Here is a 15,305-nt window from a genome sequence, read left to right on the forward strand (position 1 = left end):
TGAGAGTTTGTGGATCAGTATTAGCATATGGAGCAAGACAGCTGGCATTGTGATGTCTGTCTGATAGGCCACTTTCAAAGATCTGCAAGAAGAGTTGTGCTTGCAGGCCCTGGTCCTCCAGCAGAATTTTGACCACCTTATTATCCACTTAAGAGACAGCACAGCAGGGCACAAGCAATCCAGGAGGTTTCTGGAGTGCGTCAGCAACAACTTCCTAATGCGGTGATCAAGCAGCAGTCAAGAATAGACACTTCTCTGGACCTCTTGTCTGAACAAAAAAGAACTGAGGCATGAAGGTTAGAGACAACCATGGCAGCAAGATGTGGACTTCATGATCCTGTACGGAGAAGTCAAAGCAAAGAATAAGATCACAGCTGTGAGTTTCAGGCCTGTTCAATGAACTGCTTGAAAGAATCCTATGGGATATGGTCCTCAGGGGAAGAGTGCTCCAGGAAAACTGGTTGGTTTTTAAGTATCACTTCTTCCAAGCTCAGGAATTATCCACACTAATAAGTAAGAAACCAAACAAAGGTAACAGAGGCCTTTTGAATGAAGAAGCTGCTCCTGAAAATGAAGTACACAGAAGTGGAAGCTGTAGCAAGTAACAGTAGGAATATAGAGATGCTGTTCAAGTATCAAGTTTCTGTTGTTGGTTTTAAGGAAGCCAAAACCTTTGTGGAGTTGAATTTGGCAAAATGTAGTAAGGTCTAGAAGAAAGGTTTCTATAGGCACCTTAGCAGCAGAACAACCAGGGAACATATAGGTCCTAGTTGGAACAGCAGCAGACCTGGTCACAGTGGACAGAGAAAGGCCAAAGTAGTCAATATCTTCTTTGTCTAGATCTCTGCTGGTAAGAGCAACCTTCACCCATTGCAAGTTCCTGAGCCTAGTGAATAAATCTGGAGCAAGGAGCCCAGTGAGTCAATCTGGAGCAAGGCAGATTTACCTAGTTAGGGAATGATATAAATTGGATAGCACACAAGTCTGTGGAATCTGATGAGATTCACCCATGAGTGAAGTTCTCAGGGAGGTGAAGGATGTAACTGGGAGGCCATTCTCAATTACCTCTGAAAAATCATGTTGACTAGGAGAGGTTCCTGAGGACTGGAGGAAAGTCGATATCATTCCTATTTCAAGAAGAGCAAGGAGGAAGGCCCAAGAGATTATGGGCTGGCCAGATTCTTCTCCATCCAGGAGAGGCTGGTAGAGTAAATTCTCCAGGATACCACTTCCAAAAGGACTGAAGACAAGAAAGTGACTGGGTGCAATCAGTTTTTGTATGTGAAGGAAAAATCATGCCTGATCACCACGATAGCCTTTTACAATTATATGTCTGACTTGACAGGTGAAGAGAGAGCAGAGGAAATGGTTTATCTTGACTTTAACATAGATGTTGATGTTACCTTCTCTGACATCTTTAGACAATCTGATAATGAGTAGATTGTGAAGGTGGGCAGTAAGGTGGCTTGGAAGCTGATGTTGTGTATGGAACAAACAGTTGCGATCAGTGTTGAACACATCACTCAGTTGTGCACAGTTGTGCACTACTAGGCCATACTGTATGATGATTTGTAATGACTGATGGAAAAAAAGGTCATTGCGTAGGTTTTTGTGTGTGTATTTTCTGTCAATTATATTTTTGAGGAATGTATCTCAGTTACCTTTGTACAAAGGAAAACCAGTATAGCACAGGAAACAAAAGATCTCTTCTTCCCTAGTGAGAGCCTTGATCAGGTTCAGTCTGCACAGTTAAAAAGTATGATCAGCACTGCAAGAATGCCTGTCTAAGCAGGCAAATGGAGATACTGACTTCAGTTGTGTGTGCAAGATGGTGATTCAAGGTGTTTCTGTGTAATGCTGCATTACCCACGCATTTGACACAGATTTCACAGGGAGTACTGAACAATTAGTTCAACAGTTGTAGGGAAAACAAAAAGAAAAGTGAGCTATCTGAAGATGCAGAATGGGAGCTTTCCACCAGTTTTGGAATTTCCTCACCTTCCCTTCAGAACAGAGTACTGTCAGTGTCATGCAGGAACTGGCAGCAGACCTTGCTGCATGAGGTCCCTGCGAAAGGGCAAGAGGCAGATGAGGAGGTATTTTATACTTGTCTCTTTCAGGCAGAGCTTCCATTCATCTGTGTACGAAGGACCAGGCTGATACATCCCCAGAAGAATTGCAGAAAGGACCTCTTAGTTCCCAAGGAAGCAACATAGTCCCATTAAGGAGGAAGAAGCCAAATTTATTTTCTTTAGGCCCTTGTAATTTTTCTTCAACTGTCTCAGTTTCCATCATTCTTATTCCTGATGTAGTTCCTGATATGGTGTTTCCTTGTGAGCAGTTGTGACCAAGGAGTTGATTGTTCCTTGGTCAGGGATGTGCCTTCAAGCATTTCTCCCTACGTGGTGTCTTTGCTTGTAAAAACCAAGCAAAGAGCATTTTCTCATGTTGTCTGAAGAAGTACTACTCCAGATTATGATTGTTCGCTATGGCAAATATATGAGCAAGAAATCTGAGTGCCGTTTGGTGAGAGGTGAAGCTAGGAATTTGATGGATGGTTGTCTTATCTCTTCTTTACATGCATTCAGGCTGCAGAGATAACAGTTTTTAATTTTTGTGCCTTATTTTCTTGACAGAATTTTCTAGATTTTTTTTTTTAAAGAAAATTTCCACCAAAATGAATACTTAGCTTCAAATGTCAGAACATTAATAGAGCAAGTTTGGAGCTGAAATCAAATGAGAAACTTCCAGATGCATTGCTTAATTGATACAGAAATGGTAAGCGCACAATATCCAGCGCAAAATGTCCACTGATGGAAGTGCAAGGCAGAAACTAGTCCTTGTCCCCTAGTGGTGTTTAGTGCACCAACGATAAGCAGAATTCCATATGGCAGTAATGTCTCCCTCACTCTTGATGAATATTATACTGATACTAGCCTTAGAGCACTTTCTTGGCTTCTTTTTTTGCAGCAATGTCCCATGCATTTTGCGATGAATCATCCATCAGCCCAGTGCATTGTCTGAATTCTGCTTGCTGTTTCTGCATTTCCCTTTTATATTGTATGACAAATCTGCTTAATATGTTTGTCTTTCGCATTGTGGAGCTGGAGCTCCAAATATGGAATTTATAAGAATGCCTTTTCTTAATTTACTTTGTAGGTATATTCTGCCTATTAGGTCTTGTTTATTCAGAGGGCTCTGTGGAAACATTGTCACATTCTCTCATATTTTGTTCTTTGTATTCTGCTCTTCAAGTAGTTAACAAGCTTTTAGTCTTCTTGCCCTCAAATAGGTATTATTACCTGAACTTTTATTACGAATTGGAAGAATTTTCACTAAATGCTTTTTCCTTAGCCAGGAACATAACAGTTTGGCAACTGTTCTCAGTGAAAATGCTTACACACTCCTTCTCTGGCCCACAGCCCACTGAGGTCACCTTGATTACAGTGCTTGCTTACAACCTTAGTGGTTTTATTAGGGTCAGGCTATTGAACAAATGCCAAAAAATGGGTTGATCAGTTCTTAGCACTCCTGCCACAGGTAATGTGTTAGAGGCCTTGCAGTGACCTTTCGTTAATCTACCTTTGTTTTGTTGGTTGCCAAGGTGTTCTGTGCAGAAAAATGTTGTCACAACAGAACAAAAGCTTCCCATTGAAAGGGGAAGCTTCACTTCAGATGAGAATCCAGAGCAAGCAGGAATGGATTGTGGTAAAGCGAACTTCTTGCATACAAAAAATGCAAGCGTTTGGACAAAGAGCAGCTTTTATTGTTCTCATGAATTGTCCTGTCAGGAGAATATGCCCTGCTGCTCTCTCATCTACTCCTTCTTAAAGTGTGACATCTTCTCAAGGGCTCAAAAGTGGCCAAGCTGGTAGAGTCTGAGCTTAGATAGCCTGGCTTTGGTTTCTGTCCCTTGGGCTAAAGCCAGAAATGCAGGACCCACTGATGGGAATGGGGGGTTGCAAGGGACAGCAGTAGCCATACAGGTAGGGATTTTTGTTGTCCCTTAATTCATTTTGCCACACAGTGTATCCATCTATTTCAAGCTGACGACCCGTTACAAGTGATGTCCCCTAAGGGTCGGGTCGATACTGGGACCCATCTTGTTTAATATCTTTATTGATGACCTAGATGAAGGGATTGAGTGTACCTTCAGTAAGTTTGCAGATGACACCAAGTTGGGAGATAGTGTCAATCTGCCTGAGGGTAAGGAGGCCCTTCAGAGCGATCTAGATAAGCTGGATCACTGGGCTGAGGTGAATGAGATGAGGTCCAACAAGGCAAAGTGCTGAGTCCTGCACTTCGGCCACAACAACCCCATGCAGCGCTATAGGCTTGGGGATGAGTGGCTGGATGACTGTGAAGAGCAAAGGGACCTGGGGGTGCTGGTCGATGCTCAGCTGAAAATAAGCTGACAGTGTGCCCAGGTGGCCAAGAGGGCCAATGCCATCCTGGCTTGCATTAGAAATAGTGTGGCCAGCAGGAGCAGGGAGGTGATCATCCCTCTGTACTCAGCACTGGTGAGGCCGCACCTTGAGTATGGTGTTTGGTTTGGGGCCTTCGCTACAAAAAAGACATTGAGGCCCTGGAGCGTGTCCAGAGAAGGGCAACAAAACTGGTGAGGGGTCTGGAGCAGAAGTCTTATGAGGAGTGGCTGAGAGCTGAGATTGTTTAGTCTGGAGAAGAGGAGGCTCAGGGGAGACCTCATTGCACTCTACAACTTCCTGAAGGGAGGTTGGGGTGAAGAAGGGTTTGGCCTCTTCTCCCAAGCAGCGGACAGGACCCGGGGAAATGGCCGCGAGTTGTATCAGAGGAGGTTTAGATTAGACATAAAGAAGAACTTTTTCTCTCAGAGAGTGGTCAGGCAGTGGAATGGCCTGCCCAGAGAGGTGGTGGAGTCGCCGTCCCTGGCAGTGTTCAAGAGGTGTCTGGTTGAAGAGCTATGAGAAATGGTTTAGAAGCTTGTGGTGGCAGTGGTAATGGGAGGACTGTTGGACTAGATGATCTTACAGGTTGTTTCCAACTTTGCGATTCTATGATCATATGTTTTCTTTGAGCACACAGTGTCTTAATATATGTGAGGTGAGTCAGTGCAGCTAAGGTCAAAAAGCTCCTTCTTAGTGTTGTTACTCAGAAATAATCACGCATTCTAGCTAGCTGAGAGCCACCATTCAGATTGGGCTTTGTATGCTGCAGAACAGAGTTTTTTAAATTGCACAGCATTTCCTTGAGCACAGCCTGACCGAAATCTTTTTTGCACAGCATAATTTACATTAGCCACCATTGTTCATATCCATATTAGTGTCCTTACTTTCAACATCACTTGAAACTTGAAGCTATTATGTCATCTAGATAATCTTTCAAATGTTTCTGCAGAATTTTTCTTAGACTGATTCAGCCCTTTCTTTTCATTTCCCAGAAAAATCGCTATGAGATTTACATTGGCCTCCTGAAAGAAGGGGTGAAGGAGCTGCTGAGTGGAGGAGAGAATGATGCGTCAGGACTGAAGAAATCCCACTCGAGTATGTCGCTCAATCAGGAGTCTCCAGTTAGTGCCAAGGTGAAACGCAATGTCTCAGAGAGGAAGGACTACAGGCCAGAAACATCCAGCATTAAGCAGAAGGTCACTTAGGGTGGAAATGACAACTAGGGGAACAGCCATGCAGCAAAGTACCGGTGGTCAAATTTTTTCCAGCTCAAAACCTGTCATACATAAAAATAAGTGCATCTGCCTGAATGGGGTGTTAGTGACATTTTCTATTGTATATTTTGCTGTTTCTGTGCAGATTGTGGGAGATGTCTTTGCTCCTGCTTTGCTTTGCTCTGTTATTTTATCATTTAGCAATTGAAGCATCGGGACTTTTTTGTGTTCTGTTACTAAAGGAGCGGGGGAAAGGGTAGAGCGCTGTGACGTATATTCTGTCTCTTCCCCATTTATCTCCTCCCATCGGCATGTGGCTTTCATCTCTCAAGTCACCTGTCACTTTATTTACATGGTGGGTGAGAAAAACAACTGGACAAATGCTGCAGCATTGTGAATACGAGCTGTAGCTGTGAGAAATTTGTACAAACAGGCAGCTGCAGAGGGCTGGATAGAGTCTAGGATACTGGAAACAGTGGTTTCCTGACAATGCAGAGCATGTTGGTACTGGTAATTAGCAATGGGTGCTGTAGTAAATAGCCACTGTTGCTTGTTATTGAATTGACCCTGAACCCACAAACGCAAAGGACTACAACCTGGAAATCTCTGGCAGTGCAGGGATGACAGCACTGGAGTCATTTGTTTGCTTCTTTCCAAGCAAAAAGTCTTCTCCTGAGTTAGCAGGCTGGGAGGTGTCCAAACCTGTGCTGTCTCTGTGGTCAGGGAGATGAGGAATTACCAAGTTGGAATGAGACTCTGGGTTGCAGTGGTGGCTGCTGTAGATGTCAGCCATTACCAATGTGTTCTAAAGACAAAGGGCCTCTGTGTAGTTTTTAACTATACTCTCACTTAGCTGCTATATAGAGCCTTATGATACATTGTCTCCTGATGCTTCACTTTCCAGGAGTTTTCTTGTTGGTACGTGCAGATGTATGCAATTTCTCTGATAGTTACAGAGTACTTTGCCTTTTCTCTTCAGGAAAGGATTGTTCGCAGCTGTTCATTTTTCTGCTTTAGCTGATATACACGTGGAAGAGGCTGGGGCCAACTGGAGAATGGCACTGACCTTTTCTCACTCAGAGCTAGGGTTTGATGCAATCCTGGCTACTCTGTGCTGGAGGCTGGCACAAGGCAGCCTGACTGACACATCCTACCTTTCATATGCCAGTTGCCAGCTCACCTTGCAGTTCCAGCACATCCTGCTTCAGGCTTTTGGAAGGAAGTAAAGGCTGGGGAGAGCCTGCCATGGGTAGAGCTTTCCATACTTCCAAACCCTGTTTGTCCCACAGATCCTTGCAGTATTCGGCAGTCTTGAGTACAGAAATGTTGCAGAAATCATTTGTCTGCTTCCCAGCAACTCTTGCCTTATGGAAGCAAGAGCATTGGCTTGCTGGTACTGTATGCTCTGAGTTTTAATCTCTGATTTGATACTGTCTTGCTGGGTGAGCTCAGACAAGTCTCTCCCTCTTCACCTTACCCTTGCCATATACAGAATAGTATTACCATTCTGACCCTTTTCACAGAGCATCTTGAGAGGCGAGGTTGAGGCTAGCTGAGAAATGTTGATTGCTAGTATTTTTGTTATGCCTGGTACAGAAAAGCAGCTGTCCTGATGGATGTAATTCTTAATGTATAGAGAAACGTCAAGATCAGTACAAGGACTATTTAGAAATATAATGGTATTTTCAGCCCAAATAATGTAGGGTCACACATCAAGAAAAATTACCGTCTGATTGGATGCACACTCTGCCAGACTTCCCAAAGTGCCCATGTCAATTAGTCTAGCTTGTTGAACTGCTGGTTCCATGGACAGAAAAGGGAGGAATCAAAGATACAAGGACCTTAACAGGTGCCACTTGACTTGCCCCCCACACTCAGGACCACCATGCTTTCCCAGTGTGCTCACCGTTGGCTGTAACCAAGATGACATGCTCTCATATCGTCAACGCCTGCAGTTGCAGTCTGGCAGTGAAACCAGATGGGACTGATTCCATGTGTGATGTTGTGTTTGCATGACACGTGTGATGTGCTCATTTGGAGTTTGCTACTGAGTGTGGTTGCTCTGTCCAAGGAATCAGCAGGTCAGCACCTAGCCTTGGCAATGTCTGTAAATACTGCAGTCCTGAATAGAAACTGTCAGCGCTTGTTTAGTGCTATGGCTATAGAAGTTATGTGTGATTATCGTGGAGCATGTGTTCTGTCCTATTAGTGAAGAAAGATGCTTTCTTTTACTGGATCCCAGTGCTGCACTGGGAGACTCACTGTCTGATAGTGCTTATTGGAGGGGATTGTTTGAATTAATCATATCTGGTAGGTAAAGAGCTCATGGAAGGAGGGGAGGGGAGGAGGACGATAAAGCCAGGAGGAGATTCCTGCAGCTGTTCGTCATACTCTGGTGGTTTAAAACAAACAGTGGAGAGGGAGTTATGCTGAGAGGGAAAAAAGACATATGGGATATGCTGAATGCATATTTGAAAAGAAAACTTGCCCAGATATAGATAGTGGCATTTCATAGAAAGTGCGCAACAGAAATAGAAAAAGGGCTTACATTTGTAAATGGGCCCTGCTTGACTTTCAGAGCAGAATTGTTTGTGTGAGCTTTTCAAATGCAGCCTGGAATATACACAACAAACCTCTTCTGAATACAGAGTGTATAGCTTTAAAAGGTGAAGAGGTGACATTTAACTTTTTTTCTCAGCTTTTAAGATGTTCTGGATGCTGTAGGCTGCAGTTAAATTGCTGAGCTCAAAAAGAAATGATTCCTGTAAAATGCATTTCCCAGCTTTGACAGAGAAACTGCTTAATTCCTTTCAAAGTTGTTGCAGAGGAGATGATTTGAAGCAATAGGAAAGTCAAAAAGTAAACTGCAAAAATGTTTTTTTTTTTCAGTTTTTATTATTTATTCTCTATTTCCAGGTACGCTTGCAAGTGGATTAGGGTGTAAGCTTTAAGTCTCATCTCTGCTTAGTAAATGCAGTTTTTCACTATATATTTTTTTAGTGATTAAAAATTTGTTGAGCTTGGAGCACTCTTGGTGAGATTGTTGAGGTGTGCAGATTAGTTTACTGAGAATTTGTCAGGTTCTGCTTCAGTTTTAATTAATGTCACTTTGCTCCATTGCTTTACAAATTCTAGGCATCCCAGGCACCCAAGTGAAAATGCACATTTCAGAGGCCAAGAGAAAAAGGAGATGCTGTCGTGAAAGCCTAAGCCTCCTGGACTCCCTTAGGAACAGGATCATCTACTAAGCAGGACTGTCAGTTGCTTGCTTTTTTTTTTTCCCCAGTGCTATTGTAAAGGATGGACACATACTCTCAGGGGGCGTCAGTGGTGCATGTTGTTGGGAGGTACCATGGGGAGTCCGACTGGATGGCTTTGCATGGTATCAGTACCTTGCCTCTCTTTGTTGAATATTTGAAGCTCAGTGACTCAGGAACTCCCGTTGTAATGTGTAAGAGTATACTGCTGAGTTCCAGCATTCCCCTGCATGCCTGGCTGTCCCCACCATGCATCTGATCTCAGTATAGCTTTCTGGGGATGTTCAATATGAGCTGGAGTTACGTGGGGCTTGTTTTGGGCCCTGTTCAGCACAGGTGGAGCTGTGTCTAGATGCTCAGTGTTAAGACATTGCTGCACCAGCTCTGCAACTGACAGACCACCACCAGTGTGTGCAAGTGTACAGCCCCCAAGTCAGCCTTTGCGTTGGTGCCTGCGGGGAGGCATCGTTTTTCCTTGCCATCCTCCCTGCTGCAGCATGCCACCTGGAAACTGTCGCTCAGGCAAAGCCTCTGCCCACGTCTTGAGAGGGGGATGTGGAGAACGGAGCAGGATTGGGCCAGCTTCCTTCTCTGAAGCACTGCTGGCTGCTCACGTATGTGGGCTCCGCTCCTGGCTGACGGAGGAGAGGCAGGAAGGCTTGGATTGGGTCTGGGCATGACAGGAGAGAGGGGAGGGAGGGAAGGCATTTTTGTGCTTCTCTCTCCTCTCCTGCAACCAAAGGTGAGATACTCTCCCAAAGCCAAAATTGCACTCTCCTTTGTAAGGCAGCAGGATGCTGAGATTTTTGTCAGCAGTGCTGTGAAAGAAAATCTCTAGGCTGGCTTGTATGCGTCTTGCAGATAAATCACACACAGACCAGTGAACATGACTGCAGCTTTTTAATCCAGTATTTATGTTGTGTCTTTAATTGATGTAGAGAGATAAGTCAGCCAGCAGGGTGATTAATGTAGCAGAGCTGTGGGGGAACACTGTTCAGCTGTGACGCCAACTCAGACACTTTTTCATCTACAGCCAGCCACTTGTAAATGGTTACCAGAAGCTTTCTAAGGGCTGTAACAGTTCATCCCTTAAGTGCTTTCTCCTTGATCCTGCCCACTCCCAGGGTGCTGCCTGTCCAAGTTTACAGGCTCTTCTGGAGCTCAGTGTGCAGCAGTGCTGCTTTGAGCAGGAATTTGAGCTAGTTGGCCTCCAGAGGCTCCTTATGACCTGGATCGTACTGGTGCATTCCTGTATTGAGGCTGGTTGTCCAACTGGCTTGAAACAACCAAACTTTTGGCTCTCTCCAATGGGACGGGGCACCCAGTTGATGAAAGTAGTTGCTTTGGTGAGTAGGTGTCTGTGGCAGTGGAGAAAGTCAGTTGCAGCAGGGTTATCATTGCATTTCTGCAGTGTGCTTCTCGAAAGTGGGTAAGGCTTTTTTTTGCAGACGGCTTGTAGCTTACAGTGTCTGCATTTTCCATCGCTAAATCAATTTTGGCCTTATCACAGTTAGTCTGACAGCTCCTCCTCCTTTTCTGTCAAGCTGCTCCTGTCTGTCATCTTAGCACCTCAGCTGCTTCTGTGTAACAGGTCTCTTTCCTTCCATGCTTGCAGAAATGTGGAAAATTTGACTGTCCCATCTTGCCTGGAGAAAACCTGCTCTGAAGCAGTGCTGCATTGAATAGATAACCCTTTGAGCAGCTTTCCCATTCTGCTCATTTGTAGCCTGTATTCCCAGCTATATTTATAGCTGGAAGGTGCAAGACAAGAGTTTCAGACTCCTGTATTCCTCTTGTGTTGTGCTGCATGGATGCAAGGTCCCCCTCCCACACTTAGACCAGACACTTGTGATGTTCCTAGTCACCTCTCTACAAATCTCAGAGGCAGAGGCAGTCTTCTGTGAGGAAACTTTGACATGCTCTTTTGCAAAGATTTGGGTACTTTCCCAAATTCCAAGTCATAAATTTCATGGAACTGTGTGGGGAAAAAAGAAAGAAAAAAAGGCATCATTTTTAATCCGTGTCCCCAAACACAGAGACGATGTCCAGAAATACTATCTGCTTTTGCAGAGGCAAAGGCAGTATAAACACCTTATCTGCAGCAATCTTCTAGGTCGCTTGTTGAAACTTTACTCAGTGTGGATCTCCTGAAACTCTGGGGTGCCACATTTTCTCTGAAATGGCTGTTCTGAAGTCCACATTTCACCAGTATTCCCAGAGCATTACTGAAGCTGCTCAGCATGTGCTTCTAGTGTCAGCTGCCCAGGCTGCCAGAAAGCGCAAGCTGAGAAAGCTGTGTCAGAAATGTCTTTGAAAGAAGTGATCTCTGGCTTATGCTTTATAGAGAGTATTATTTATAGTGCATATTTGTGCAGTTTGCCTTCGCTTCTCCTCTCTGAGCTCTCCCAGCAACGTAGGTATGGCTTAGTGAACTGCTCCACCTGGGGTTTCTGAGCATTTGCTCCAGAAAGAAGAGGCTTGTCAACCTCCAGAGAAACTATTTCCCAAGCTACGGACCAGTACATGGGATCATTTCCCGTATGGCTGATGTTACTGAAGACATTCAGAAATCCAGTGCCATTCTCCATGGCTCTTCACTTCCTGGATCCTGGAGCACACTGTACTCCAGCATTGCCTTTAGTGCTAGGGAAAATTAGAGAAGCTGGCTTCCTTTTCCATGTACACTGTACTGCTTGGGAAACTGCCCTCAGTTTCTACCACCAACTGATTCTCTCCCTTGTGATTGCAGCAACCTCATCCTGGGGTGTCGCATTGAGAAGGGGCTACTTTAAATAAGAGTTAGGAGGAGAGGTTGCACTGGAGAGATGTGTCTGGAAGCCCTCAGTGAATGTCAACTCTGTTGGCAGTATCCAGCTCAGCAGTGAAAGGAGGCCAGCTTGGCCCTGCCTGCAAGTAGGTACCTTCCTCATTTGCTTTGTTAGCTGCATTTAAGCTCTATGTTAATTATTTATTAGATCACTTTCCTTAACAAGTCCAAGCTACAGCTTTCCCAGAGGCTGCGTGTTGACCTGACTTTGCTGCTGTGGTCAAAAGGAGCAAATGTAAGCCAGCACAAAGTGTTTCTGTCATTCCCTTTGAGTAATGAAGTATTCTGTATAAGTTATAAATTGTTAAACAATAAAGGACCTACCACGGCATCTGCTGTTAAAGCTGTGCCAGGAATCAGCTGGAGTACGTGCCTAAGGTGTATTTGTCCTGAGGAAAAAGTACGCTACTTGGCAACGCATGGCTTAGAAATGCCACAAGTTACAACCACACAGCTTTTCTGTGACATAAACCTTTGCAACTAGCAGCCACTTTGTAGCAGTGGTCCTGTCTGTAATTCACGTAAACTAGACCAGCACAGCAAGATGCATTTTGCTCAAGCAGACAAAGTTTCAGCTTTGCCTTGGTCAATGTGAATATCCTTGTTTAATCACTTAGCAGCTAGCCAACTGCTATGGAGACATGTTGGACACAAAGTCCTTTGTCTTCTTGCTGGGAAAAGGGTGATCTGTGGTTCCCAGTCTGTGCTGCTTCACAAGGCACATGCTATTGACAGTAAAAGTCTTAAGTCACTTACACACTTAGGAAAACTTGGTGCTCAGTGCTGTGAAGTTCTGAAAAATTGTGGGATGAAAACGGTGGTGGATTTTTTTTTTATTTTATTTTGTGTACATATTCGTGACAACTGTCTTCTTACTTGAGGCTAAAAGAACAACGTTTTCTGGCAGTTTGAAAACTTTAAAATCAATACTTTCTGTGTGAGGTACAATCTGAGGCTTACAGTACTTGGTGAATGTGTTTAAGTGATGCCTATAGATGTGTGTATGTGTTCCATAGGTATAGTATGGCTTCTGTGATTCAACACTCCAGAGCCTGCTGTTCTTTTCTGAGGCTTATTTTGGTCAAAGCACTTAAGAAGCTGCAAACTTTGTTAGGATGCTTGTTCTAATTGTTCTCAAAATAAGTTAAAGAGTCATCAGAGCTTTTGCAGAGTTAGGCTATCCCTTGAGCTGTGCCTCAGTCTCTGTTGTGTTGCCCACCAGGGCTGTGTGTAGCTGAAAGCAAAGGCATATATCGGAGAGGCTAAGCAAGGATCACTGGGTTCTATTTTCTGCTAGCTCAACACTTGGTTATCTCCCCATTTCTGTTAGCAGATGCCTGTACCATGAGCCATCAATGCCTACTTCTGAAAATCACACTCTGAAGATCAAATATACAGCTTTACTTCTGAAATTGGTGACCTCTCTCTGTGAAAATTCAACAAAAGGGCATTATGTCCAAAACTGTGTCCAAGCAGGACAGGTGCCTGTGATGTCTCCTGCAGACAGAATCATGCAGCAGTAGTGAGGGTTTCTTTCTGAAATTGTACAGATTTCAAGAAGAGCATTTGTTTCATCATTGGGGAGAAGAAGAGCAACAGGAGTGAAATATTACTGTAAGGCTTCTTGTTTGACTCCCGAAAGTTTCCCTTGTGAGATTTAAACAAGTTGTTAGGAAGTTGCTGGGCTAAGTAAAGGCATAAGGAAGGATTTTCTAGTGGATTTTCCCATTTGCTCTAGCTAGTGCAATGCTAGGACTATCTGCATTATCCTAGGAAAGAAGGAGCAAAGCCAGAGGGTGGGATTCTTACCTGGAGGCATAAAAATCTTATCAGATCTTATGCACTTAGCTAGAAGTACTTGAGGACTTGTGAAGTCATGGCTGTATGCTTCACTGGACCGTGGCCAGAGCGTTAGTGTCTTGCAAGACTGAGATGCAAATTGACTGCAGCGGAGGGTGAAATTAAGAGGGACATCCTCATCATCTTCCTTTGGATCAGTTGTAATCCTTTTCAGGCAACAAGCTCTCCCTTGGGTTACCTGCCTCCCTTGGTGATGCAGTGAGTAGATGAGTTCAGAGTTGTAGTTAGGAATTGGCACCTGTTCTCAGCCTGAAAAGATGCAGTTCAGAAAAAGCTCCTAATTAACAGTTACGATGGCGTAGTACCCCTATGGGAACAGTAACCCTCAGCAGCAGTAGTGCAGAGACTGTCTTGCAAATGCATGTATGCACACTGTCCAATTCCTTTGTGCAGACCTAACTTTACTGGGCCAAACAGCAGTCCGTGCAAGATCTTTCCTCTCGATGGCCTCCTGTCCCTTTTGCCAAGTGTAGGAGCCTTCTTTCTAATACTGTTCAACTCACTTTACTCTCATCACTGACTCAATGGAGTGTTCTTCATACGACACACTAGAGATGCAGTCCCAGTCTCTCTGCTCTGTGGTACTTCTTGGCTCTGCTGTGAGGCGGCATTGAGGTAATCACTGTATCTTTTCCAGCAGCATGAAATTTGCTGCTCTGACTCTTGGTGTGGTGAGGCTTGAGGCTATCTTACCACCAGGGCACTCCTTCCTGTCCTTGGGTGCGTTCATTGCCAGAAAAGCACGCTCTTCCTTGGTGGTCAGAGTCAGACTTCAATCAGATCCTGGTTCACGGGAGACATTTCCATGTGCTGCTGATGTCCACAAGGACTCAAACATGTACTTGCTTACACAGAGATGGTTTCCTGAAGCAGAGTTGTCACTCTTTTCTACAGGTACCGCAGGATGCCCTCCCTTATTCTGCTTCATGTAACTGGTACTAGAATGATCATTTCCTGATAAATGAAGGCACTTAAATCAGTCCTCTTCTCCGTGGAAGAAGGACTTTTGGGGATATTGTTATATCATTTGAAATAATATTTTGGAATTTAAGTTTACATTGCTTTATTTTTCACTTGAGGTGACTGTATATAAATATTTTCCTCTATTTTATCATTGCTGATAAAGTAAGCCTACGGTATACAGACAAATAATTTGCCTTTGATGTATTGAAACTGTGAGATATAAAGTAGAATTCTCTCTTGTGTCCATGTTCCTGACTATTACTCTGTTCTTCTGTGTTTTTATAAGCTGGAATAAGTGTGGCTTACGGGCAACAGAGAGCCTGCAAGCTTTCCAATAATTTTTATGTAATTGAACTCAAGCAACTCTAGTGAAGGATCTCACGTATGTATAATGATATATGTATATGTACAAACTTTAGAAAGAAATAAACCAAATGTATTTCATCTTCTGCAATTGAATGGTTTCTTTTGGAGCCCTTACCTTTCCTTCGTATGCATGGGAACATGAAGGTGGTACTGGGGGCTCTTAGCAACCCCTAGCCGGGCAGAAAATGTGCATCCACCAGCTGATACAGCTGTTGCCCAGAGCACCCTGCTCACCTCTGGCGGTCAGCAGACTCCAAGTTTCAGGAGCTGGAGGGTGTGTATACTGTGTACCTTACAGAAACACAGTCTGGACCAGCATACCTCTGGCATGGCAGAATGCATTATGGCTCTACATAGATGCACAGCAAACTCTCCCTATCACAGGAATCTT

General features: G+C 44.1%; 1 protein-coding gene across 2 annotated transcripts in view; it reads left to right on the forward strand.

Annotated features, from left to right (window-relative positions):
• The window catches only part of PSD3 (pleckstrin and Sec7 domain containing 3), a 113,017-nt gene extending 98,025 nt beyond the window's left edge, over positions 1-14,992 (forward strand). For both annotated transcript variants that reach the window (XM_085214477.1, XM_085214476.1), the window contains one exon: positions 5,420-14,992. In XM_085214477.1, the coding sequence (XP_085070603.1) occupies positions 5,420-5,632 (213 nt within the window). In that variant the 3' untranslated portion in view covers positions 5,633-14,992. The remainder of the gene's footprint in view (positions 1-5,419) is intronic.
• Positions 14,993-15,305: the final 313 nt, after the last annotated feature.

Source organism: Meleagris gallopavo, chromosome Z (genome assembly GCF_905368555.1).
Source record: "Meleagris gallopavo chromosome Z, MGAL_WU_HG_1.1, whole genome shotgun sequence".
NCBI lineage: Eukaryota > Metazoa > Chordata > Aves > Galliformes > Phasianidae > Meleagris > Meleagris gallopavo.